General features: G+C 43.1%; 1 protein-coding gene and 1 pseudogene across 1 annotated transcript; both read left to right on the top strand.

Annotated features, from left to right (window-relative positions):
• LOC111974955 (patatin-like phospholipase domain-containing protein 7) lies at positions 1-18,838 on the top strand. The gene is given in 36 exon segments (XM_024003055.2): positions 1-79; positions 1,094-1,146; positions 1,305-1,391; positions 1,669-1,765; positions 2,032-2,105; positions 2,453-2,550; positions 2,695-2,835; positions 3,129-3,288; positions 3,521-3,601; positions 3,849-3,977; positions 5,206-5,286; positions 5,431-5,557; positions 5,952-6,044; positions 6,274-6,377; positions 7,037-7,195; positions 7,461-7,538; positions 7,858-8,063; positions 8,263-8,394; positions 8,749-8,872; positions 9,093-9,282; positions 9,606-9,755; positions 9,914-9,977; positions 10,111-10,279; positions 10,975-11,157; positions 11,697-11,815; positions 12,358-12,514; positions 12,734-12,850; positions 13,112-13,181; positions 13,407-13,523; positions 13,743-13,891; positions 14,154-14,306; positions 14,498-14,614; positions 14,875-14,959; positions 15,057-15,181; positions 16,029-16,068; positions 16,071-18,838. Coding segments are annotated over 35 exon segments (4,062 nt in total). The 5' UTR covers positions 1-79; positions 1,094-1,095; the 3' UTR covers positions 16,106-18,838.
• A 401-nt stretch (positions 18,839-19,239) lies between these two features.
• Positions 19,240-22,232, top strand: part of LOC139028862 (coiled-coil domain-containing protein 183-like) — a 25,365-nt pseudogene continuing 22,372 nt past the window's right edge.

Raw genomic sequence — 22,232 nt, 5'->3', positions numbered from 1 at the left:
TCATCGGGAATTGAAAGACATGCAAGTGTACATAAAACTTTGACAGTAGAGATAGTGGAACGTTAGGTAATACGAGCCAGTAAGTATATTATTGTAGCTAATATTTTCATTTAACCATGTAGWGCAGTGTAAATAATTTGTGTTTATTTGACTGCATGGCTACAGACGGAGTGTCAATGGGCATTGGGCAAGTCGGCATAACGGGACTTTGTCTGTTTGCCTGTCAGCCCATTTAGCTCTGTGTGACAGTGATACAACTTTGGCCWTATAACCGTCGACTGCCTGAACCTATGAGCACCAATTTAATAACTGGGATTAAAAGTAACTAATTGGAAATGTGTTCGTATTCTTCCATATTTATGTCGTAGATACATTATAGCTATTTAAGGCAAGGGCGACGTTAGTAGAATGTCATACCTGTGCGAATTGACTGTGTGTCTGTCCGTGATGGGTTTGTTTATCAATATAAGGGCACAGTTAGAGGAAAATACCATACATCCAGATCTTGAAATCAAGCCGGCCATGCACCTGCTCAGTATTTAATGATCTAGGCTAGATCAGGCAAATTTGATATACTCAGGATACTAGGCCCTATTTGATTCCTGTCATGAACAATCTGTTTACTGGGGTGTGTATGAACTTGTATCTGTGCGAGAGGTCTCTAACGCACAGATACAGGTTCAGGGTGTGTAGTGTAGTAGCCTAGACTTTCTACTTGCTTGTGGGTGAGTCTATTCAAGTATGCGTGTGCAGTGGCCAGTGGGTGTCTCTGGTTACAGAGTGCAGAGCAGGTGCAGACAGACACACTGGCAGTACACACTGTGACTACAGTCAGTGAGTGATACAGTGTTCTCATTTGTAATATTTGTTTTCTTCTCATTTGTATCTGTTTTGTTTTGGCATAATGGTTTTAGGGTTTCAAGAATTCACATAGTGCTCCTTTTGATTAGGCCTATCAGTGTGTGGAATGACTAGGACATTTCCTTCTGGTTCCTTTTCTCAAACTATGTGAAGAATACTTTATTTTATTTTGTACAGTCTCTTCCACTGTGACTTGGAAAATGCATGTACACTGTTTGCCTTTTTTGGCTAGGAATGGATGACAAGGTGGATGACAAAGATGAGGACAGCTGCAGTATATACCCGGTAATAAAACCAGTTCAAGGTCTCCCACCAATTCAATAGGTCTACTACCCTGTCTATTACACAGTGTCCGATTCCATTTCTCTATCTAGGCTTAACCTTCTTGATGCCTGGTCATGAATAGACATCTGTTGAATGTTAGTTTCCTGCTTGTTTCGTAGAGCCTGGTGCCACTTGGCAGTGAAATTAAGGCCAGGATGCAACATTGGATGGAGGACAGAACAGAGACTGCTATGCCATTGCCATTGGTAGGTAGCTACCCAGCACTCTCCTCTCCAGCACTGACTCTGTGAACAGTGCTGTTGTGACTGTTCTTAGATCACCATGCCAGCAGCCTACTGAGGCTGCATCCAAAATGGCACTCTGTTCCCTATAAAGTGTAGGTCTACTAAGGCTCTGGTCCCAAGTAGTGCATTATATAGGGAATAGGGTGKCATTTGGGACGAACTCCTAGCCAATATATTAGATGTCATTGTGGCTGTGGTTTGGTCCACGTCTAATAAATATCTTCTTTTGCCCTCCCAGTGGACTGGTGTGCTGGTCGTAGCTGTACTGGCTGTGTTGGCAGTGTCTCTCATCGGCATGGCTGTGTTTTTATTCTACAGAAGATACAAACAGTACAGTCAGTACTTCCTGCCTCCATTCTCTCATAAATGAAGAACTATTTGATTTATTTGTTTGTATTTATTTAGAACCAGTTGGTGTACCGACCTACCTTTATCTATAAAAGACAGATAATAATATATACAGGCAAATATTTCAAACCAGTAAAATAGTGAACATTGTTCAAGTTCGTCAAGTTGTAAAAAAACAAAGAGAGTAATTTAGCTTTAATAGCCATATAGGCCTATGTGTTCATGCCAGTATGTGCTGTATGTTTTTTTTCAGAGGAGCAGCAGCCTCACTATCGCTTCAGGAAAAGAGACAAAGTTATGTTTTATGGCAGAAAGATCATGAGAAAGGTCAGTCCCACTCCATCAGGCAATCCCTCGCACATTTTGTCTAGAGTGTCTCCCTTAATTGTTTTGTGTCATTTTCAATATAAATAGCACATAGAGATACAGTAAATTACTTGTATGTTAGGCTCTACTGTAGCCTGGTCAAGCAGACCGACCACTGGTTAAGCAGACCGACCATTGGTTAAGCAGACCAACCACTGGTCAAGCAGACTGACCACTCAAGCAGACAGGTTTAATTTCACTTCACTCGTTAGAATGGGAGCTATCACGAGATCAGGCTGGTTTCACAAGGCTAGCTATACTGAATTGATTTAAATTAAAACATCTCTCCCTGTTTTTTACTGTACCAGGTGCAGACCTTGTCCTCTACCTCAACCCCTACCTCTACCTCAGAGTCACAGAAGCATCGAATCAGGAAGAGAACTAAAGTCCTGTCTATAGCGCGAAAGTGAGTCATGACTACACTGTGTATTCCGATGATACCTGTAGTGATAGCCTCTCTTTTTCTGATGGTGAACAGTTTGTACGAGTTTTGTATGTTTTAAGGATACYTTTAAACACCATGCACGAACCCTAACACTTTGTGTCCCAGAATACTGCGCATTAGGAYGGAGCCCCCCACCCTGGTGGCTAAGGAGCCCCCTCCCTCTTTGCTGGAGGCTGACCTCACAGAGTTTGACGTGCAGAACTCTCACCTGCCCTCTGAGGTGCTCTACATGCTTAAGAACGTCAGGTAAGGGAACCGTAAACACCTAGACTAGGGACACTCAAATATGGACCTCCAGTCTAATTCCACTGATGATTTTTTATTCTTACCCTTTAGTCAGGGACTGATTTAGACCCAGGGTACCTGGTGAGTGCAATTAACTACCAGGTAAAAACTATTCGAGTGTCCCTCACCTAGACTGAGTAAATGATGGGTTGTCATGTTGTAAGGTGCTGCATTACCAACAGTTGTTTTAGCAAGCCCTATAAATGATAACCCCTGTGTAATCCATCCCACTATGGTCTGTGTGCTGTGTCCAGGGTCCTGGGCCACTTTGAGAAGCCTCTGTTCCTGGAGCTYTGCCGTCACATGGTGTTTGTGCAGCTCCACGAGATGGATACACTCTTTCGTCCCGGGGACATCGACGACAGCATCTACGTGGTGCAAGATGGCCGTCTGGAGCTCTGCATACATGAGAGTGTAAGATCCCTACATGCTATARCTGTTGCTGGAGCAACCTCATCKTGAATAGGAAAATGAAGAAGGCCCYCACTCAGARAGAAAGGAAAATSTATTCCATATTTGACTACAGTTTTMCCCAAAGATCATGAGGGGACGTGATCTCACCCATTACGCTGCATTTACAACTATTACAATTATGTACTTAAAGTTTGATAGTCAAATGCAAGTAACATGTATTTTGTTGTTATAGGATGGGACAGATGTGGTGGTAAAGGAGGTGTTTCCAGGAGACAGTGTCCACAGTCTGCTCAGTATCCTGGATGTCATCACTGTACGTTACGCTTTCCACTCTCATTTACCCTCTGATTCAGCTAGCGCATGTTTATGTATCCACTGCACTCTGATAAGTACCTAAGACACAYGAGGCTGGTGAGGGGCGGACGATTTGTAGTAATGGCTGCAATGGAAAACCATGTGTTTGAGACCATTCCATTCCAGCCATTAGAATGAGCCTGTCCTCCGATTTAAAGTGAGACCAGCCACCACTTCTCATCCTCTACCCCCCCTATGCATCCTAGGGTCACTCAGCCCCCTACAAGACTGTATCTGCCAGAGCTGCAACCTCTTCTACCATACTGCGTCTTCCAGCTGCTGCCTTCCACTCTGTGTTTGAGAAATACCCAGAGACCCTAGTCCGTGTTATCCAGGTACTGTTACTATCAGTGACAGACGGACCTAGGATACATCCCAAATGGCGCACTATTCCCTGCACAGTGCCTATAGAAAGTCTAGACCCCCTTGAACTTCTCCTRTTCACATTTTGCTGCCTTAAAATTTTATCTAAAAATGTATTAAATTAGATTTTTTTTCATACAGATCTACACAACTTACTCCACATTTTCAAAGTGAAAGAAAGTTATCGAATCTTTTTCAAATTAATAAAAAAAAACTGAAATAGCGTAATTGGATAAATCTCCGCCCCCCTGAGTTAATACTTGGTGGAAAAACCTTAAGCAGCCATTACAGCTGTGAATCATTTGGAATAAGATTTGACCAACTTTGCACAACTCTTAGGGCAACATATATCCATTGTTTTTGTTGAAATTGCTGAAGCTCATAATATTTGGTTGGGAATCACTGATRGACAGTAATATTCAAACCTTGTCTCTGATTTTTTCTTTAAGCAGATTTAATTCAGGACTGAGACTAAAATCACTCAACACCTCTTGGAAAGCCATTCTGGTGTGTATTTTTTGCATTCAAATGTTTGTAATTGTCTCACTGGAAGAAAAAAACTCTATCCCAAAGTTAGGTTTTCAGAAGACTGAGGCAGGTTTTCTCCTTTCATATTTATTTTGATCCTGACAAACTCCCCAGTCCCTGCCCATGACAAGCGTACCCATAACATGTTGCTGCCACCACCACAATATTMGATTTGACCCAACCCTGTAGTTTTAAATTTAAGCCAAAAAGTTAATTTATTTGCCGTGTTGTCTTGCAGTAGGTTGTGTAGATCTGTAGGAAAGAAATCTGTTTTAATCCCTTTTTAGATTCAATTTTAAGGCAGCAAAATGTGCAAAAAGTTCAAAAAGTTCAAGGGGGTGTAGATTTCCTATAAGCACTGTAAAGTGCACAACTTTTGACCAGGGCCCATATAGTTCTGGTCAAAAGTAATGTACTAAAAAGGGAATAGAGTGCCATTTGGGATGTGGTCTGTACACAGGGAAATCAGCCATTATATCATATCACTCAAATACTGGAGATTACACCTCCTGCCTGGTTTGTAGGCAACTGTGACATTATTCTGTAGTTACACAGCTAAACCCAAAAAACTAAATCACTGAGGATTTTGTATTTTCAGACAATATCAGGGTTCTGCTCTCTTTACTAAAACAGTGGAGCCATTTGTTGCTTTTTTGTTATTGTCCTTTCTAGATCATCATGGTACGCCTGCAGAGAGTCACCTTCCTAGCCCTTCACAACTACCTAGGCCTTACCACTGAGCTCTTCAATGCGGTATGACACACACACACACACACACACACACACACACACACACACACACACACACACGCACACGCACACGACTGGGTATTTAATCTTTGAAGGGGATGTATACTCCTGATGGTTCTGTGTGTGTGTTCCATGTGTGTCTTTCAGGAGAGACAGGCGATCCCCCTGGTGGCAGTGCACAGTGTGATAGGTGAAGCCAACCCGAACAGGGGTCGAGACAGACATCAATCTCGGTCTGATGAGTCTGGCCATGAGAAGGGGCCCAGCGACACAGGTTAGTTATTATAGGATGGTCATCTCACTGGTAAATGCCAGCATAGAAACCAATGTTAATTCTAGCTTTGGTTTTGCATACGGTTCCAAACATTCCGGTAACTTTCCCCAAAAAACAAATCCCATTTGGAAGATTCCTGGAATCAGGAGGGAATAAGCAGGATGTCTGGGATCCTCCAAGTGGGGTTTCTGGAAACCTGCCAGTTTTGGGAAAGTTACTGGAAATGTGCCACCCTAATCTGCATTATGTCTGGATTACATTTGGATTACCATATCATGAAAATATGAATCCAGATGGATAAGTGTGGAGGTTGTTATGTTATGTCACTATGAAGAATGGTGGCTTGCTGGAAAGCAGGACATACTCATGGCATAGCTGAATGGTGTTGTTTCAGAAATTGGAGAGAGGAAGTCCTGTCTTTCAAATAGCAGCCCAACCGCTAAAGGAAAAAGGTCTCGCTCCCAGTCCACTCCTATGGCAGTGTCAAGTAAGCATACATTACCACACACACACACTGGTCAGACCATATAGTAGTGACCTGTACCGTACTGTAAATCTTAAGATATTGTTGAGGAATTGCACTTACAAACAATCGTATTTTCTTTCTTAAGAAGCTTCTTAAGCGTTTGCGTAAGTCGTGTTTTGTGAATCCGGCCCTGTACAACCCTGGTCCGTGTGTCTGAATACTTTTTGTCTCTCTCCTCACACTCTTTGAGGTGCCACATCGGCTGACCTCAACATGGCATATCAGCGAGCCAGAGTAAGAGAAGAAGCAGCTAAAGCAGACACACCACCACCAAGTCCCCAGGTCCCACACAAGGTCTGTGATGCACTGCAGATTTACCAGACACATGTCAGTGTAACAACGTCCATAAGATACATAGACACATTCCTAGTTATGTCTCTGACTCTCTCAATTCAGTTCAATTCAAAGGGCTTTATTGGTATAGGAAACATATGTTTACATTGCCGAAGCAAGTGAAATGGACAATTAAACAAAAGGGAAATGAACAAGGGAAATGAATTAATCAAAAATGAACACTTAACATTAAACTCACGAAAGTAAAAAATAATATAGACATTTCAAACGTTATATTATTGTCTATGTAACAGTGTTGTAACAATAAATAAGGAGATACGTACAGTTTATGTGTTTATAGGTCACAAATCTTGCTGCTATGGTGGCACACTGTGGTATTTKACATAATAGATATGGGAGTTTATCAATATTGGATTTGTTCTCAAATTCTTTGTGGGTCTGTGTAATCTGAGGGAAATATGTGTGCCTAATCTGGTCATACATTTGACAGCAGGTTAGGAAGTGCAGCTCAGTTTCCACGTCATTTTTGTGGGCAGTGGGCACATAGGCAGACTTGGCTCTCAAGAGAAGATAGGCTATGGCAGCCTCTCTCGATAGCAAGGCCATACTCACCCCCCCCCTCTCTCTCCCCCCTCCCCTTTCTCCCTTTCATTTATCAGTCCATTCTGAAGAAGAGTGTGACCATGGTGCACACTCCCTCTGCTGTGTTTCACTACTCTGAGGCTGGAGGAGGTCAGTCAGGTCACATCCACCACAGCAAGGTCAACGCCATCTTCCAGGCTGCCAAGAAGGACCTGCAGCGCCTCATACAACTACAGGTACTGGATGGCTCTCTCTGGGTCTCAGTATAAACTAGAACACATCCAGCAGGCTGGCCCCGGAGAGCCACTGTATGTGTAGGCTTTTGTTCCAGTCCAGAACTAACACCCGATTCAACTAATCACAGTCCAAATGTAAGACTATTTATTCTTCATCAAGACCTGGGCTGGAACAGAAGCTGCACACACTGCAGGAGTTTGGACATTCCTGCCAAATTTTCTGACCCTCTTCTTACCTCCCTATCTCTCTCCCTCTTTCTGTCAGGACCCCAGTCTGCTGGAGGGCAGGGTGACTCTGCGTCAGGTCAAAGCTGGCTGTGTGTTGAACAGCCAGGGGGACCAGGTCAGTCTGTCTGCATGCTGCCTGGTAGTGGTAGACATATCCTTTAGCCCTGAGGCTAGAGCTCATCTCATTAAAACATCTGCTTCTTCTCTGTCAGCACACGGGCAGAAACGGTCAACGTCATTTGTCTTATAACTGCATTTTACAAGTGGTTCATTTATGTGTGTCAAAAGGCACTATTCCCTATAAGGTGGACTACTTCTGACCAGGGCTCTAGTCAAACGTAGTGCACTATATAGAGAATAGGGTGCCATTTGGGACTCGCCCATTGACATTATGTATAGCTGTATCTCCCTGTGCCGTCTGTTCCCTCTGGTAGGATGCAAGTGTGCAGTTTGTGATCTCGGGGGCGCTCCATGTGTACCAGCGGACGATCGACCGTGAGGAGGACACCCTGCTGTTTCTGACTCACCCAGGGGAGATGGTGGGTCATCTGGCCGTGCTGACTGGTGAACCCCTCATCTTCAGCGTCCGAGCACACAGGGACTGCACCTTCCTGTCTATCTCTAAAGCTGCCTTCTATGAGTATGCCATTTTCCTTGTGTATAGACACAGACACACAGATGCAGGCACAGAGACACGCACACACACTCGATGTCTGATGACAGTATTGTTACTGTAATTCTCATATTTGTCCCAGACCCTGTTGTCCCACACCCTGTTGGTGTGCATGTTTTTGTGCACAGTAGTTGCTGTCTGAATATGTGAATGTGGGTCTATGTAGGATCATGCGCGAAGAGCCAAGGGTGGTGCTGAATGTGGCTCACACCGTGGTGAAGAGAGTGTCAGGCTTCGTCAGGCAGATAGACTTTGCTCTGGACTGGATGGCTGTGGAGGCTGGCCGCACTGTCTACAGGTACCTGCTGAATAGCATAGAAGTACATATAGAACACTAGAATGGACATAGGCATCCTAGCAACATGATAAAAAAACATCCGTCTTGGTCAGGAATTATAGGATCTCTATGCTGAATGGTCTCATATCCACTATCTCCCTCAAATTCAAATTTGGACCTCGAAACCAGTTCACCTGCTTTTTTAAAATTCTTCTCCCCTAATGAGGGACTGATTTTAGACCTGGAACACCAGGTGGATGCAATTAATTATCAGGTAGAACAGAAAACCAGCAGGCTCCGGACCTCGTAGGGTAAGATTTGAATACCCTGGTCTATCTGTTTCTCTGTCTAACTGCTGCATCCAACCGTTCCTAGGCAGGGAGACAAGTCGGACAGCACCTTCATCGTCCTCAGTGGCCGCCTGCGTTCTGTCATCGCAAAGGATGATGGGAAGAAGGAGTTGACCGGAGAGTATGGTCGCGGTGACCTCATAGGGGTGGTAAGTGCTCTATAATCCCATATTCTTTATGGTTTATGTATTTAACTCTAGCCTGGTCCCAGATCTGTTTGTGCTATCTTGTCAATTCCTTGTCACCCATTGTCATGGCTTGACAATGAGTTGGGAAGAGCACAAACAAATCCGGGACCAGGCTAAGTTAACTTCAAGAGATGGAACCCTTGATTAACTGTTGTTCATAGAATTTATGTGGTGTTCTCAGGTGGAGGCCCTGACCCACATGAACCGAGCCACTACAGTGCACGCCATCAGGGACTCTGAGCTAGCCAAGCTGCCTGAGGGGGCCCTCAGCTCCATCAAGAGGAGGTATCCGCAGGTAGTGACCAGACTCATCCATCTGCTGGGACAGAAGATCCTTGGAAATATGCAGCAGGCTAACGGACCCTTGGCAGGTTAGTGTACACTACCGTTCAAAAGATTGGGGTCGATTAGAAATGTCCTTGTTTTTGAAAGAAAAGCACTTTTTTTTTTGTCCATTAAAATAACATCAATTTGATCAGAAATACAGTTTAGACATTGTTAATGTTGTAAATGACTATTGAAGCTGGAAATGGCAAATTATTTATGGAATACATTTCTAAGTGACCCAAATCTTTTGAACGGTGGTGTAGATTCAAAATATATGTGTCAGGGGGATAGTGTGTTCTTGTGTTTTGTCTGTGTCAACCACCCATGGTGCATTAGCGATGCCTCTGTCTTCTTTCCTCTGTTGTAGCCTGTGGTCTGACGCTACATCCCCCCAGCAGTAAGTGGGATTCAGGGAGCCCGGCCTCTAACCTGTCCACTGTGACCATCCTGCCTGTGTCAGAGGAGGTGCCTCTTACAGCCTTCACACTGGAGCTGCAGCATGCACTATGTGCCATTGGTACATATCATTACTACTAGTCCTGCTTAACCACTCCCGGTGACTCAAACAGTAGATGTTGTTGGACTAAAAAGTGAACTGCGACTACTAATTCTTTTTCACTATAGCTTGCTGGTCTACATTCAGTATGTACTATTTTATTTCTGTTGGACTTTTAGGTCCCACCTTACTCTTGACCAGTGACATCATCAAACAGCGACTGGGTGCTGCTGCACTGGACAGGTAGGAATGACGTAATCATTTCAGGCATGCACGCTGTTGTCTGCGTTAGCATATTTGGGTCAAGATCAACTGGTTGTCATAGTTGAAGGAAACACTTTATAGGAAACACACATCTCAACCCTCTCCTCTGTAGTGTGCATGAGTACCGTCTGTCCAGCTGGCTGGGGCAGCAGGAGGATATCCACCGCATCGTTCTCTACCAATCAGACGATACCTTGACCCCCTGGACCCAGCGCTGCATCCGCCAGGCCGACTGCATCATCATTGTGGGACTGGGAGAGGCCGAGCCGACCGTGGGCGAGGTAAACAAAATGCACACCAACACCTCTGCCTTTTTTCTTGAACCTTTGTTTAATCCGGAAAGTCCCATTGAGGTCAGAAGACCTCTTTTACAAGGGAGACCTGGCCAACAAGGGCAGCTCAATAAGAAACAACATATACCTATAGAACCCTATCTACCTAATGGTATTAGGAAAGTCGAGGGCTTACTTTGTTTTATGCAATCTCTATGAAGTGGGATAACTGGTCTACTGTGTGTATGTGGGGATTAGGGAAGTCTAAGTGGCTTCTTAATTAGCTTCGCTAGGATGAACTCCTATTAGTAAGACAGTTTATTAGGGGTTAAATGATTGAAGCTTAATGAGGAAGAAGAGAAACAGGGCTTGTCTCTTTCATTCTCTGCTGTCTGATTGACATGAAGGACAAATATCAAGGGACACCCAATCCCTCTTCTACAGTGAATTACTTATAAATCAAATGTATATTTGAAAACATATGAACCTAGTCTTATAGTGCATTACATAAGAAATAGGACATAATTTGGTATGCATCCTAAATGGCACCCTATTCCCTCTAGTCCACTACTACCTATGGGCCCTGGTCAAAAGTAGTGGCCTACACTAAGAATAGCGTGCCATTTGGGACTCACCCTTAACTTAGGTCTCCTCCACTGTGGGTGTGACGCTGTTGTCCCTGTGCCGTGGCCTCTGTCCCCTAGTTGGAGCGGATGCTGGAGGGCAGTGCAGTGCGGGCCCAGAAGCAGCTGATCCTGCTGCACAGGGAGGACGGTCCCCCGCCTCAGGGCACTGTGGAGTGGCTCAACATGAGGAGCTGGATCTCCAGACACCTGCACCTCTCCTGTCCACACAGGGTCTTCTCCAAGAGGAGCCTGCCTAAACTGGTACCCTATATGCACACACATATAAGGCTGACACACACACGCGCGCAGACAGGAACGGAGACAGGCACGCACACACACGCGGGCAGGAAGGCACGCATACATACACATACACACCTGTCCTGCCCAAATTTGGTATTTTCCAGTAGTAGCCTGTCCATGCTAGTACACACACACCTCAGCCAGAATAGTCATAGCTCCTCTCACTGACTAGACAATATTCAACCTACTTTTTCAATCTTGGCTTCTGACCTGCAGCTTGGTTCACTCTGCCTCACTGCTCGTATGACGCACGTCTCAGAAGGAAGCCTTTAGATATCATTACTGAGCTTTCCGAAAACAATCTTGACCAAGCTGCTTCCCAAATGGCACCCTATTTTCTATATAATGTATAGCGCTCTGGTCAAAAGTATGGCACTAGGGAATAGGGTGCCAATTGGGACGAATCACACATTTGCTGACTCTTCCCCTCTACCGCTGCTCCTGTGCTCCTGTGGTGCTGTGCTCCTGTGCTCCTGGGGTCCCGCTGTGGTTGTGCTCAGAAAGAGATGTACCAGCGTGTGTTCCAGAAGCCTCCAGACCGCCACTCTGACTTCAGCCGTCTGGCCAGAGTCCTGACAGGCAACACCATCGCCCTGGTGCTGGGGGGAGGAGGCGCAAGGTACTGCTAATCTCTTTCTAGACCTCATACTCCAATGTAACAGGCTGCACTATCAGTAGTACCTTTTTAGCTGATTAGATCTGTCATCTGCAGTCGCCACATTACAGATTTCTACAACTGCAATTATCCAAACACCATTCTTTTAGGTTTATTGTCCCTGGTTATGGTTTTCTAGTTTTTTTTGCCCAACTTGAAATCATTTGAATATTTCTAGTATAGAGAGTGTATGGCTGTTTGTGTCATTGTTCACTCTGGATGCCTCTTTCCTCTGTCTACCTTGCTATGAGGCCTCTGTCTTTCGATAATGGCTTTTCTGTCTTTTCTGCTTTCTGTTCTTGTTCCCTTTTGCTCTGGCATGTCCAGGAGCTGGGTCACGGTGGGTATATTCTCTAGTCCCGTCAACACTGCTCCCTCTGACTGTCCACTCAAACGCTTCGTTAGGCTAAACGTCCCCCTTCTTTTACTCACACACTGACTGTGCTTATTGTCCAGTGTCATGTTTTGGACTCTGTGTAACCTACCTGTGGTCCGTGTCCCTCCAGGGGTTGCTGTCAGGTTGGCATCCTGCGGGCGCTCAATGAGGCGGGCATCCCTGTGGACATGGTGGGCGGCACCTCCATCGGCTCCCTGATGGGGGCGCTGTACGCTGAGGAGAAGAGCAACAGCCATATGAGGGTCCGCGCTCGCGAGTGGGCCATGGTGAGAAGATACAGGACGGCCGAAGCTGGGCTCAATGCATAAGAGGATGTTGTCCTAATCCCAAATGGTACCCTATTCCCCATATAGTGCACTACTTTTGACCAGGGCACTAGACAGAAGTAACGCACTAAATAGGGAATAGGGTTTAAGACGTAGCCGTTGTCTTTGGCTCCAGAGAAGTTGATGGTAAGGTATCTCTCCACCTCTCTCCAACACCAGGACATGAGGTCCATCTTCAAGAAGGTGTTCGACCTGACGTACCCTGTGACCTCCATGTTCTCTGGGGCCTCCTTTAACAACAGCGTCAGCGCTGTATTTAAGGGCAAACAGATTGAGGTGAGAGGACAGGGGGTTGTAGTCCACACTCCACTTGACAGGATCCCATTGTGAATAGTGATGGTTTTAATTACGCCTCTATGATCAGTTTAAAAATCTGGATTATTTATTCATCCCTAGATTTGACCCATACTTATGACTGCTGGTTTATGACATCCATTTAACATGATCTCGACAATACCAGGTCAGTTAATAGTTTATTTTCATCAGCTAAACATTTCTTCTCTCTCTTTCCCCCGCGTGCTCCTCCTACTCTCCTAGGACCTGTGGATCCCCTACTTCAACATCACAACAGATATCACTGCTTCATCCATGAGGGTTCACACTGACGGTCGGTCTGGCTTTATTCTCAATGTCGGAAAATGGCACCCTATATATATAGTCTACTACTTTTGACCAGGGTCCATAGGGCTCAGGTCAAAACTAGTGTACTATATAGGGAAAAGGAGGCCATTTGATACGGGTCAAAAGTAGTGCACTATGTAGGGAATACGTTGCCATTTGGGACCTTTGACTCTGTTGAGGTATTGAACCTCAGCATGCCCTCCTCTTGTAGGTTCCCTATGGAGGTACGTACGTGCCAGCATGTCACTGTCTGGGTACCTGCCACCCCTCTGTGACCCCAAAGACGGACACTTACTCATGGACGGTGGCTACATAAATAACCTACCTGGTCAGTATTTATATGGCCATGTCTCAAACAACTATAAAACATGACGTTAAAAGTGAGCATACATGTACAGTTATAGTGTAAGTTAGAGACATTACCTTGCATGTGATGTACACAGTAGATGCCATGGCTATTGGTCAGTGTTTGTCACTCTCTCTCTCTATCTCTCTCTCACCTTCACTTTATATATATATATATATATATATATATATATATATATAGCTGATGTAGCTCGCTCCATGGGAGCCAAAGTAGTAATAGCCATCGATGTGGGCAGCCAGGATGAGACTAACCTCACCAACTACGGTGACTCACTGTCTGGCTGGTGGCTGCTATGGAAACGCTTCAACCCCCTTGCAGAGAAAGTCCAGGTGAGTCAGGAGGATGTCCAAAAAATTATGCTCACAACCTAGAATACCTTGTGGTCATTTAGTTCACAATGATTCATATCTGCTGATCACAACATATCTATCTAGCCTGTTTTAGAGTGCTCCAAGTCCTGTTGACCATATTAGTCCTTTTTGGATGTTTTTCCTTGATAAGCCCTATTGTTGCTACTTTCCTTTGTTGGCTGAGGCACGGAGGCCGACCTGAACTCAGATCTATTTCTGTATTCTTCTAATCCTCTATAAGGTCCTGAACATGGCTGAGATCCAGACCAGGCTTGCTTATGTGTGCTGCGTTCGCCAGCTGGAGTTAGTTAAAGACAGCGAGTACTGCGAGTACATCCGGCCGCCCATTGATCACTACGGCACCTTAGAGTTTGGCAAGTTCGACGAGATCGCTGTGAGTAACTGCCCTCTGTTCCTCACTGAGTGCATCCCAAATGGCCCCCTATATAGTGCACTATATAGAGAAAAGGMTGCCGTTGGGGAAGTAGACACTGTCTCCATGGCTCTCCATCTGTCTCGTCTCATCATAACCTCACCTAATCCCCCCCCCCCTTCTCCCTCTGTCTCTCGCTCTCTCTGTCTCAGGAAGTGGGCTACCAGCACTGTAAGACAGTGTTTGACATGTGGCGTCGTAGTGGGGTTGTGGACAAGATGATGAAAGACAGACATCAAGAGGAATTTCATAAGACGAAGAGTGGCAATGTGAGTTAGCTAGTTACACAGACCGGTTCTCAGCTGCACCACACCTTGTTTCTATTTCAGATGTTGCAGCAGCTACTCCAACCCCTCTTCAGCCTTGGTTGCACATCTCATTGGTTTATGTTTTTTGTTGTTGTCATTTTTGACTGATTGCTTCCGATACGAGCTGTTATGAACTGAACTGTGGCAGTTTCCTAATTTACAGTTGCCAATAAATGTTCCTTTAGACTGTTGACTGGCGTGTGTGTGTGTGTGTTTTTCAGGTGGTCACGTGTCCCAATGCCTCCTTCACTGACCTGGCAGAGATTGTCTCTCGAATTGAGCCTGTCAAACCAGTCCTGGTGGAAGGTGAGAGGGACACACACACACACACACACACACTTCCTGTACCTATTTGGTTCCTGTGTTATTCTCTACACCTTCTCTGTCTTCCTCTCTCCCTCAGAGTTATCAGATGAATACCAAACAGACTATGATGAGGAGGCTATAGAGAGTGCTCTCTCTGACTTTGACATGTCTAATCCCAACAGTGGAGCGGAACACACAGAGGGGGAGGAGACTGCAGACACAGTATGTACAAGGTTGAAGTCCAAATGGCCCCCTATTCCCATTTGGGACGCACTAATATACCCTCTGAAGCAGGATCCAGGATTACCTTTAGGGAAATGATGCTAACTAGTAAATAAACAATATACCAAGGAATTTTCCAGAGATTAAAAAAACGAAAGTCAAGAGATCAGTTTTACACAACGGATGTTGCGTTGTTTGATCTTCTACAGTAGACAGAGACCATGCTGCTATATACTACTTCACTCTCTTTTTCACTCTTTATCTCTCTTTCTACCTCTTTCTCTCTCTCTTTCACTCATCTTTCTACTCTCTTTCTACTCTCTCTCTCTCTTTCTAACCTCTTCTCTCTCTCTCTCTTCTCTCTTTCTATCTCCTCTCTCTCATCTCTCTCTCTCTTTTCTAACTCTCTCTCTCCCTCTCTCTTCTCTCTCTTTCTACCTCTCTCTCTCGCTTCTCTACCTCTTCTCTCTCTCTCTCTCTTCTCTACTCTCTCTTTCTCTCTCTTCTCTCTCTAGTCTCTCTCTCTCTCTCTCTCTCTCTCTCTCTTTCTACCTCTCCTCCTCTCTTTCTACTCTCTCTCTCTTTCTCTCCTCTCTCTCTCTCTCTCTTTCTTTTCTACCTCTCTCTCTCTCTTCTACCCTCTCTTCTCTCTCTTTCTATCTCTTCTCTTTTCTCCTCTCTCTCTCTCTCTCTTTCTACCTCTCTCTCTCGTCCTCTCCTTCTCTTTCTACCTCTCTCTCTCTCTCTCTTTCTACCTCTCTCTCTCTTCTCTTTCTATCTCTCTCTTTCTATTCCTCTTCTCTCTTCTACCTCTCTCTCTCTCTCTCTCTCTCTCGTTCTTTCTCAGGATGAAGAGATTCAGATCAAGGTCCGATGTCACCAAACTCATGACAACACACGCCAGACAGTGTTGATGATGCATAACATCCATCATATTCATGATGCACTGTTTCTCCATCCGGTTAGCAGTGGTCCTCAATGCCAGTCTAGACTTTTCAAAAGGCACTATTTTTTAAAAATTATTTTAGGAGATGCTCTACAGTATGTCCAAACATGATGAAGGACAAATGTACACTTTGTCCTCTTTGACATCAAAAAGGATTTACCCAATAAGGGAGCAGAGATTTATATTATATCACTAATATCGTATCATATACACACCCAGAGGGGAGGTGTGGAATGTACAATGTGAAATGTGAGTTCATGTAAGGGAGCAAAAATAAGCACAAGTCATACAGTTGAAGTCGGAAGTTTACAAACACTTAGGTTGGAGTCATTTAAAACTTGTTTTTCAACAACTCCACAAATTTCTTGTAACGAACTATAGTTTTGGCAAGTCGGTTAGGACATCTACTTTGTGCTTGAAACAATAAACCTTTCCAACAATCGTGTACCGACAGATTATTTCAGTTATAATCACTGTATCACAATCAGTGGGTCAGAAACTGGTGTAACTGAGTCAGGTTTGTAGACTTCCTAGCTCGCACACGCTTTCAGTTCTGCCCACAAATGTTCTATAGGATTGAGGTCAGGGCTTTGTGATGGCCACTCCAATACCTTGACTTTGTTGTCCTTAAGCCATTTTGCCACAACTTTGGAAGTATGCTTGGGGTCATTGTCCATTTGGAAGAACCTTTTGCGACCAAGCTTTAACTTCCTGACTGATGTCTTGAGATGTTGCTTCAATTTTATCCACATAATTGTTCTTTCTCATGATGCCATCTATATTGTGAAGTGCACCAGTCCCTCCTGCAGCAAAGCACCCTCACAACATGATGCTGCCACCCCTGTGCTTCACGGTTGGGATGGTGTTCTTCGGCTTGCAAGCCCCCCTTTTTCATCCAAACATAACGATGGTCATTATGGCCAAACAGTTCTATTTTTGTTTCATCGACCAGAGGACATTTCTCCAAAAAGTGCGATCTTTGCCCCATGTGCAGTTGCAAACCGTAGTCTGGCTTTTTTATGGCGGTTTTGGAGCAGTGGCTTCTTCCTTGCTGAGCGGCCTTTCAGGTTATGTCGATATCGGACTTGTTTTACTGTGGATATAGATACTTTTGTACCTGTTTCCTCCAGCATCTTCACAAGGTCCTTTGCTGTTATTCTGGGATTGATTTGCACTTTTCACACCATAGTACGTTCATCTCTAGGAGACAGAATGCGTCTCCTTCCTGAGCGGTATAACGGCTGCGTGGTCCCATGCTGTTTATACTTGTGTACTATTGTTTGTACAGATGAACGTGGTACCTTCAGGCGTTTGCTCCCAAGGATGAACCAGACTTGTAGAGGTCTACAATTCTTTTGTCTGAGGTCTTGTCTGATTTCCTTTTATGTCCTGACCAACTTGCCAAAACTATAGTTTGTTAACAAGAAATGTGTGTCGTGGTTGAAAAACGAGTTTTAATGACTCCAACCTAAGTGTATGTAAACTTCCGACTTCAACTGTATCATACCATAATAAGCTGGGTCCCATCCTTACAAAGTCACCTGCACATACACAGCGAGAGCACTTCTTTAATGTGCTGCTATTTGCACAGATCCAACATGCTGTTGATCAAAACCCCATTGTAGCGAATTCGGGGGTAGCCTCTAGGTGTCGGGATAAGGTCACTACACTATTTATCATTTCTCAGCCGTTATGTTTAGGTTAGGTTGTATTATGATCAAGGTCATTGCATTTACATTTCATTTAGTATACTCTGGATACATCATGAAACTATATGAACTAAGTCCAGATTATCATTGTCACGCAAGCATATCAATGCATCTTTGTATGCTCTTTTTTCAGTTGCCATATGTGCCTTTCACATTTATGGTTTTTACAGAACATCTCCTTTTTTTGACTGACTGATTGATAGTGATGGATTTGATTGCATATGTCCTCATTACAAACAATCTCATTAGATTGGGTTGCAAAACAATCATATTGTATAGTATTATGTTGTTATTGTTGTTCAGAGGGTATGTATGTCCTCATCACTTTAAGTACTAGATTAGTAAATGTTATCAGTTCTAACTGATTAACTCTGACAGCCCTAGTTATCACTTTAAGGGATGTAGCAGAAGTATTGTTATTTGCATTGTTAGGAGGAAACTTGAGCTCCAAATTAGCAGGGATGTGTCAGTGATACCATGCTGTATGTGTTTTTTTTCTTAGACTACTTTCCCTTAGCAGGGTAGAACTTTTAATMAGATTTTAGTCAGGGTTGTGGAATATCTGTGGTACACCACTAAGAAGAAAAGGTGTAGGAGTATCAGAAAATAGATCATACTTTGATATTATTTTATTGACACTGTTCCCGCTGAGCACACCCTGGTTGAATCAACAATATGTCCACGTAATTTCAATGAAATTGTATTGAAACAACTTGGAATAGAGGTTGAATTGACCAGTGGGTTTTGTCTTTTATGATTTGAAAATCCGATTTAAAATAATAATGACTTGATTATGAATTAATTACTGGTTGACTGAATGGGCGACCCAATATTCTTCTTCTTCAAATAACTGTTATCTCCTTTTTTTTGTCTACAGCAATTCAGCTTTTAGCTGCGAATGTGTACAAGACAGACTAACTAATAATAAAACCTTGATATATTAGTGACAAAAATTAGTTAACAATAAATGTCAGCCTATAGGCTGTTGTTTCGCTGTTCAAAGCCTTTCACTGTGTTATGCTGTCAGTAACCTCGTCCTCAGGCTATTGCGCATTTGGGAAAAGGTGTCTGGGAACGAGATTATGCTGTCAGTAGCCTATTTAGTATTGATGTGTGAGATATGTAATGACTAATAGATTGCACTGACTTCTACTTATCCGATTCCTATTAGTGCTCAAGTTTTAGTCACATGCTGATAAATAATACAATTTAAAGATAGGCTACTGTTTCCATTACATTATTACCTCACGTGCCTGAGGCAATAAAACGTATCTCTGTTTAATTATGACGTCGAAATATAATTATATCATTCCATGACACGGTTCTTCTATGCGTGGCAAAAATCTATTGAAAAGCGCCGATAAAAAAAAAAAAAAGCATATTACAGCGAAAGGCAGTACAGTATGCAGTCAGCGGATACAAAGGCAAAGATACTGACTCTGCAAGAGCAGCGGCTCCGCGTACAACAATTAGGTAAAAGTCAGAGCTAGTTATGTCCACCGGTATTTCTAATAGTTCTATAAATGTACACGTTTAGTGTACATATAATTAGTAATGTAATATTCCACATTGAAAATATAACAGGCCTACTCTACTAGTCGTGAAGTCCTATCACAAACCACTGTAGCCTATATACTGTGTATATATATATATACAGTACCCGTCAAAAGTTTGGACACACCTACTCATTCAAGGGTTTTTCTTTATTTGTACTATTTTCTACATTGTAGAATAATAATGAAGACATCAAAACTATGAAATAACACATGGAATCATGTAGTAACCAAAAAAGTGTTAAATAAATCGAAATAGATTTGAGATTCTTCAAAGTAGCTACCCTTTGCCTTGATGACAGCTTTGCACACTCTTGGCATTCTCTCAACCAGCTTCATAAGGTAGTCACCTGGAATGCATTTCTTAAAAGTTCATTTGTGGAATTTCTTTCCTTAATGTGTTTGATCCAATCAGTTGAGCCAATACGGAAAATTTCAAGAACTTTTAAAGTTTCCTCAAGTGCAGTCGCAAAAACCATCAAGTGCCATGATGAAACTGGCTCTCAAGAGGACCGCCACAGGAAAGGAAGACCCAGAGTTATCTCTGCTGCAAGGGATAAGTTCATTAGAGTTACCAGCCTCAGAAATTGCAGCCCAAATAAGTGCTTCACAGAGTTCAAGTAATAGACACATTTCCACATCAACTGTTCAGAGGAGACTGTGTGAATCAGGCCTTTATGGTCAAATTGCTGCAAAGAAACCACTACTAAAGGACACCAATAAGAAGAAGAGACTTGCTTGGGCTAAGAAACACGAGAAATGGACATTAGACCGATGGAAATCTGTCCTTTGGTCTGATGAGACCAAATTTMAGGTTTTTGGTTCTAACCGCAGTGTCTTTGTGAGACGCAGAGTAGGTGAACGGGATGATCTCCGCATGTGTGGTTCCCACCGTGAAGCATGAAGGAGGAGGTGTGATGGTGTGGGGGTGCTTTGCTGGTGACACTGTCTGTGATTCATTTAGAATTCAAGGCACACTTAACCAGCATGGCTACCACAGCATTTTGCAGTGATACGCCATCCCATCTGGTTTGCGCTTAGTGGGATTATCATTTTGTTTTCAACAGGACAATGACCCAACACACCTCCAGGCTGTGTAAGGGCTATTTGACCAAGAAGTAGAGTGATGGAGTGCTATATCAGATGACCTGGCCTCCACAATCACCCGACCTCAACTCAATTGAGATGGTTTGGGATGAGTTGGACTGCACAGTGAAGGAAAAGCAGCCAACAAGTGCTCAGCATATGTGGGGACTCCTTCAAAACAGTTGGAAAAGCATTCCAGGTGAAGCTGGTTGAGAGAATGCCAAGAGTGTGCAAAGCTGTCATCAAGGCAAAGGGTGGCTAATTTGAAGAATCTCAAATATAAAATATATTTTGATTTGTTGAACACTTTTTTGGTTACTACCTGATATCATATGTGTTATTTCATAGTTTTGATGTCTTCACTATTATTCTACTAAGTAGAAAATAGTAAAAATAAAGAAAAAACCCTTGACTGGTACTGTATATATACAAATGAAGTCGGAAGTTTACATACACCTTAGCCAAATACATTTAAACTCAGATTTMCACAATTCCTGACATTTAGTCATAGTAAAAATTCCCTGTCTTAGGTCAGTTAGGATCACCACTTTATTTTAAGAATGTGAAATATCAGAATAATAATAGAGAGAATTATTTCTTTCAGCTTTTATTTCTTTCATCACATTCCCAGTGGGTCAGAAGTTTACATACACTCAATTAGTATTTGGTAGGATTGCCTTTAAATTGTTTAATTGACGCTAGGGGTCAGATTATTATTTATTTTTTAAATAACATTCCCAAGGTAAACGGACTATTTCTCAGGTCCAGATCGTAGAATATGCATATAATTTACAGATTAGGATAGAAAAAACTCCAAAGTATCCAAAACTGTCAAAATATTGTCTGCGAGTATAACAAAACTGATTCTGCAGGCGAAAACCTGAGAAAATCTAACCCGGAAGTGATATATATTTTTTTTATCTGTGTTTCCTGGCCCGTCTTTCTTCCATTTTTAAAGGGGTATCAACCAGATTCTTTTTCCAATGGCTTCCTCAGGCTGTGACCAGGCTTTAGACATAGTTTCAGGCTTTTATTTTGAAAAAATGTTGAGATTTTTCAAAACTAGTCAGGTGTCCTCAGATTAGTTCCTACGCGCGAGAGGGTAGCGTTCCATTTTCTTTTTCTCTCTTATTGAGTAGGTTACAGTCCGGTTGAAATATTATCGATTATGTTTGTTAAAAACAACCTGAGGATTGATTATAAAAAACATTTGACATGTTTCTACGACCATTACGGATACTTTTTGGAATTTTCGAACGGAACGAGGCTTTGGTTTTCTGAACATAACGCGCAACCCCAAATGGCGTTTTTTGTTATAAAAGTAATATTTATCGAACAAAAAGAACATTTGTTGTGTAACTGGGAGTCCCGTGAGTGCAAACATCCGATGATTGTCAAAGGTAAGTGATTTAATTTTATTGCTTTTCTGACTTTCGTGACCAAGCTAACCAAGCTAATATTAGGCTAACTGTTCTAGCATTGATTGATACACTCACAAAAGCTTAGATTGCTTTCGTTGCAAAGCATATTTTCAAAYTCTGACACGATAGGTGGATTAACAACAAGCTAAYCTGTGTTTTGYTATATTTCACTTGTGATTGCATGATTATAAATARTTTTAGTAATATTTTGGAATCTGATACGTTTGGGAATTTTCTTCTGGCTTTCAGGACCGGAACGAGGCTGTAGTTTTCTGAACATAACGCGCAACCCAAATGGCGTTTTTTTGTTATAAAAGTAATATTTATCGAACAAAA

Source organism: Salvelinus sp. IW2-2015, linkage group LG15 (genome assembly GCF_002910315.2).
Source record: "Salvelinus sp. IW2-2015 linkage group LG15, ASM291031v2, whole genome shotgun sequence".
NCBI classification, from domain to species: domain Eukaryota; kingdom Metazoa; phylum Chordata; class Actinopteri; order Salmoniformes; family Salmonidae; genus Salvelinus; species Salvelinus sp. IW2-2015.
The sequence above is the reverse complement of the archived record's forward strand: the minus strand, read 5'-3'. Positions and strand labels throughout refer to the sequence as shown.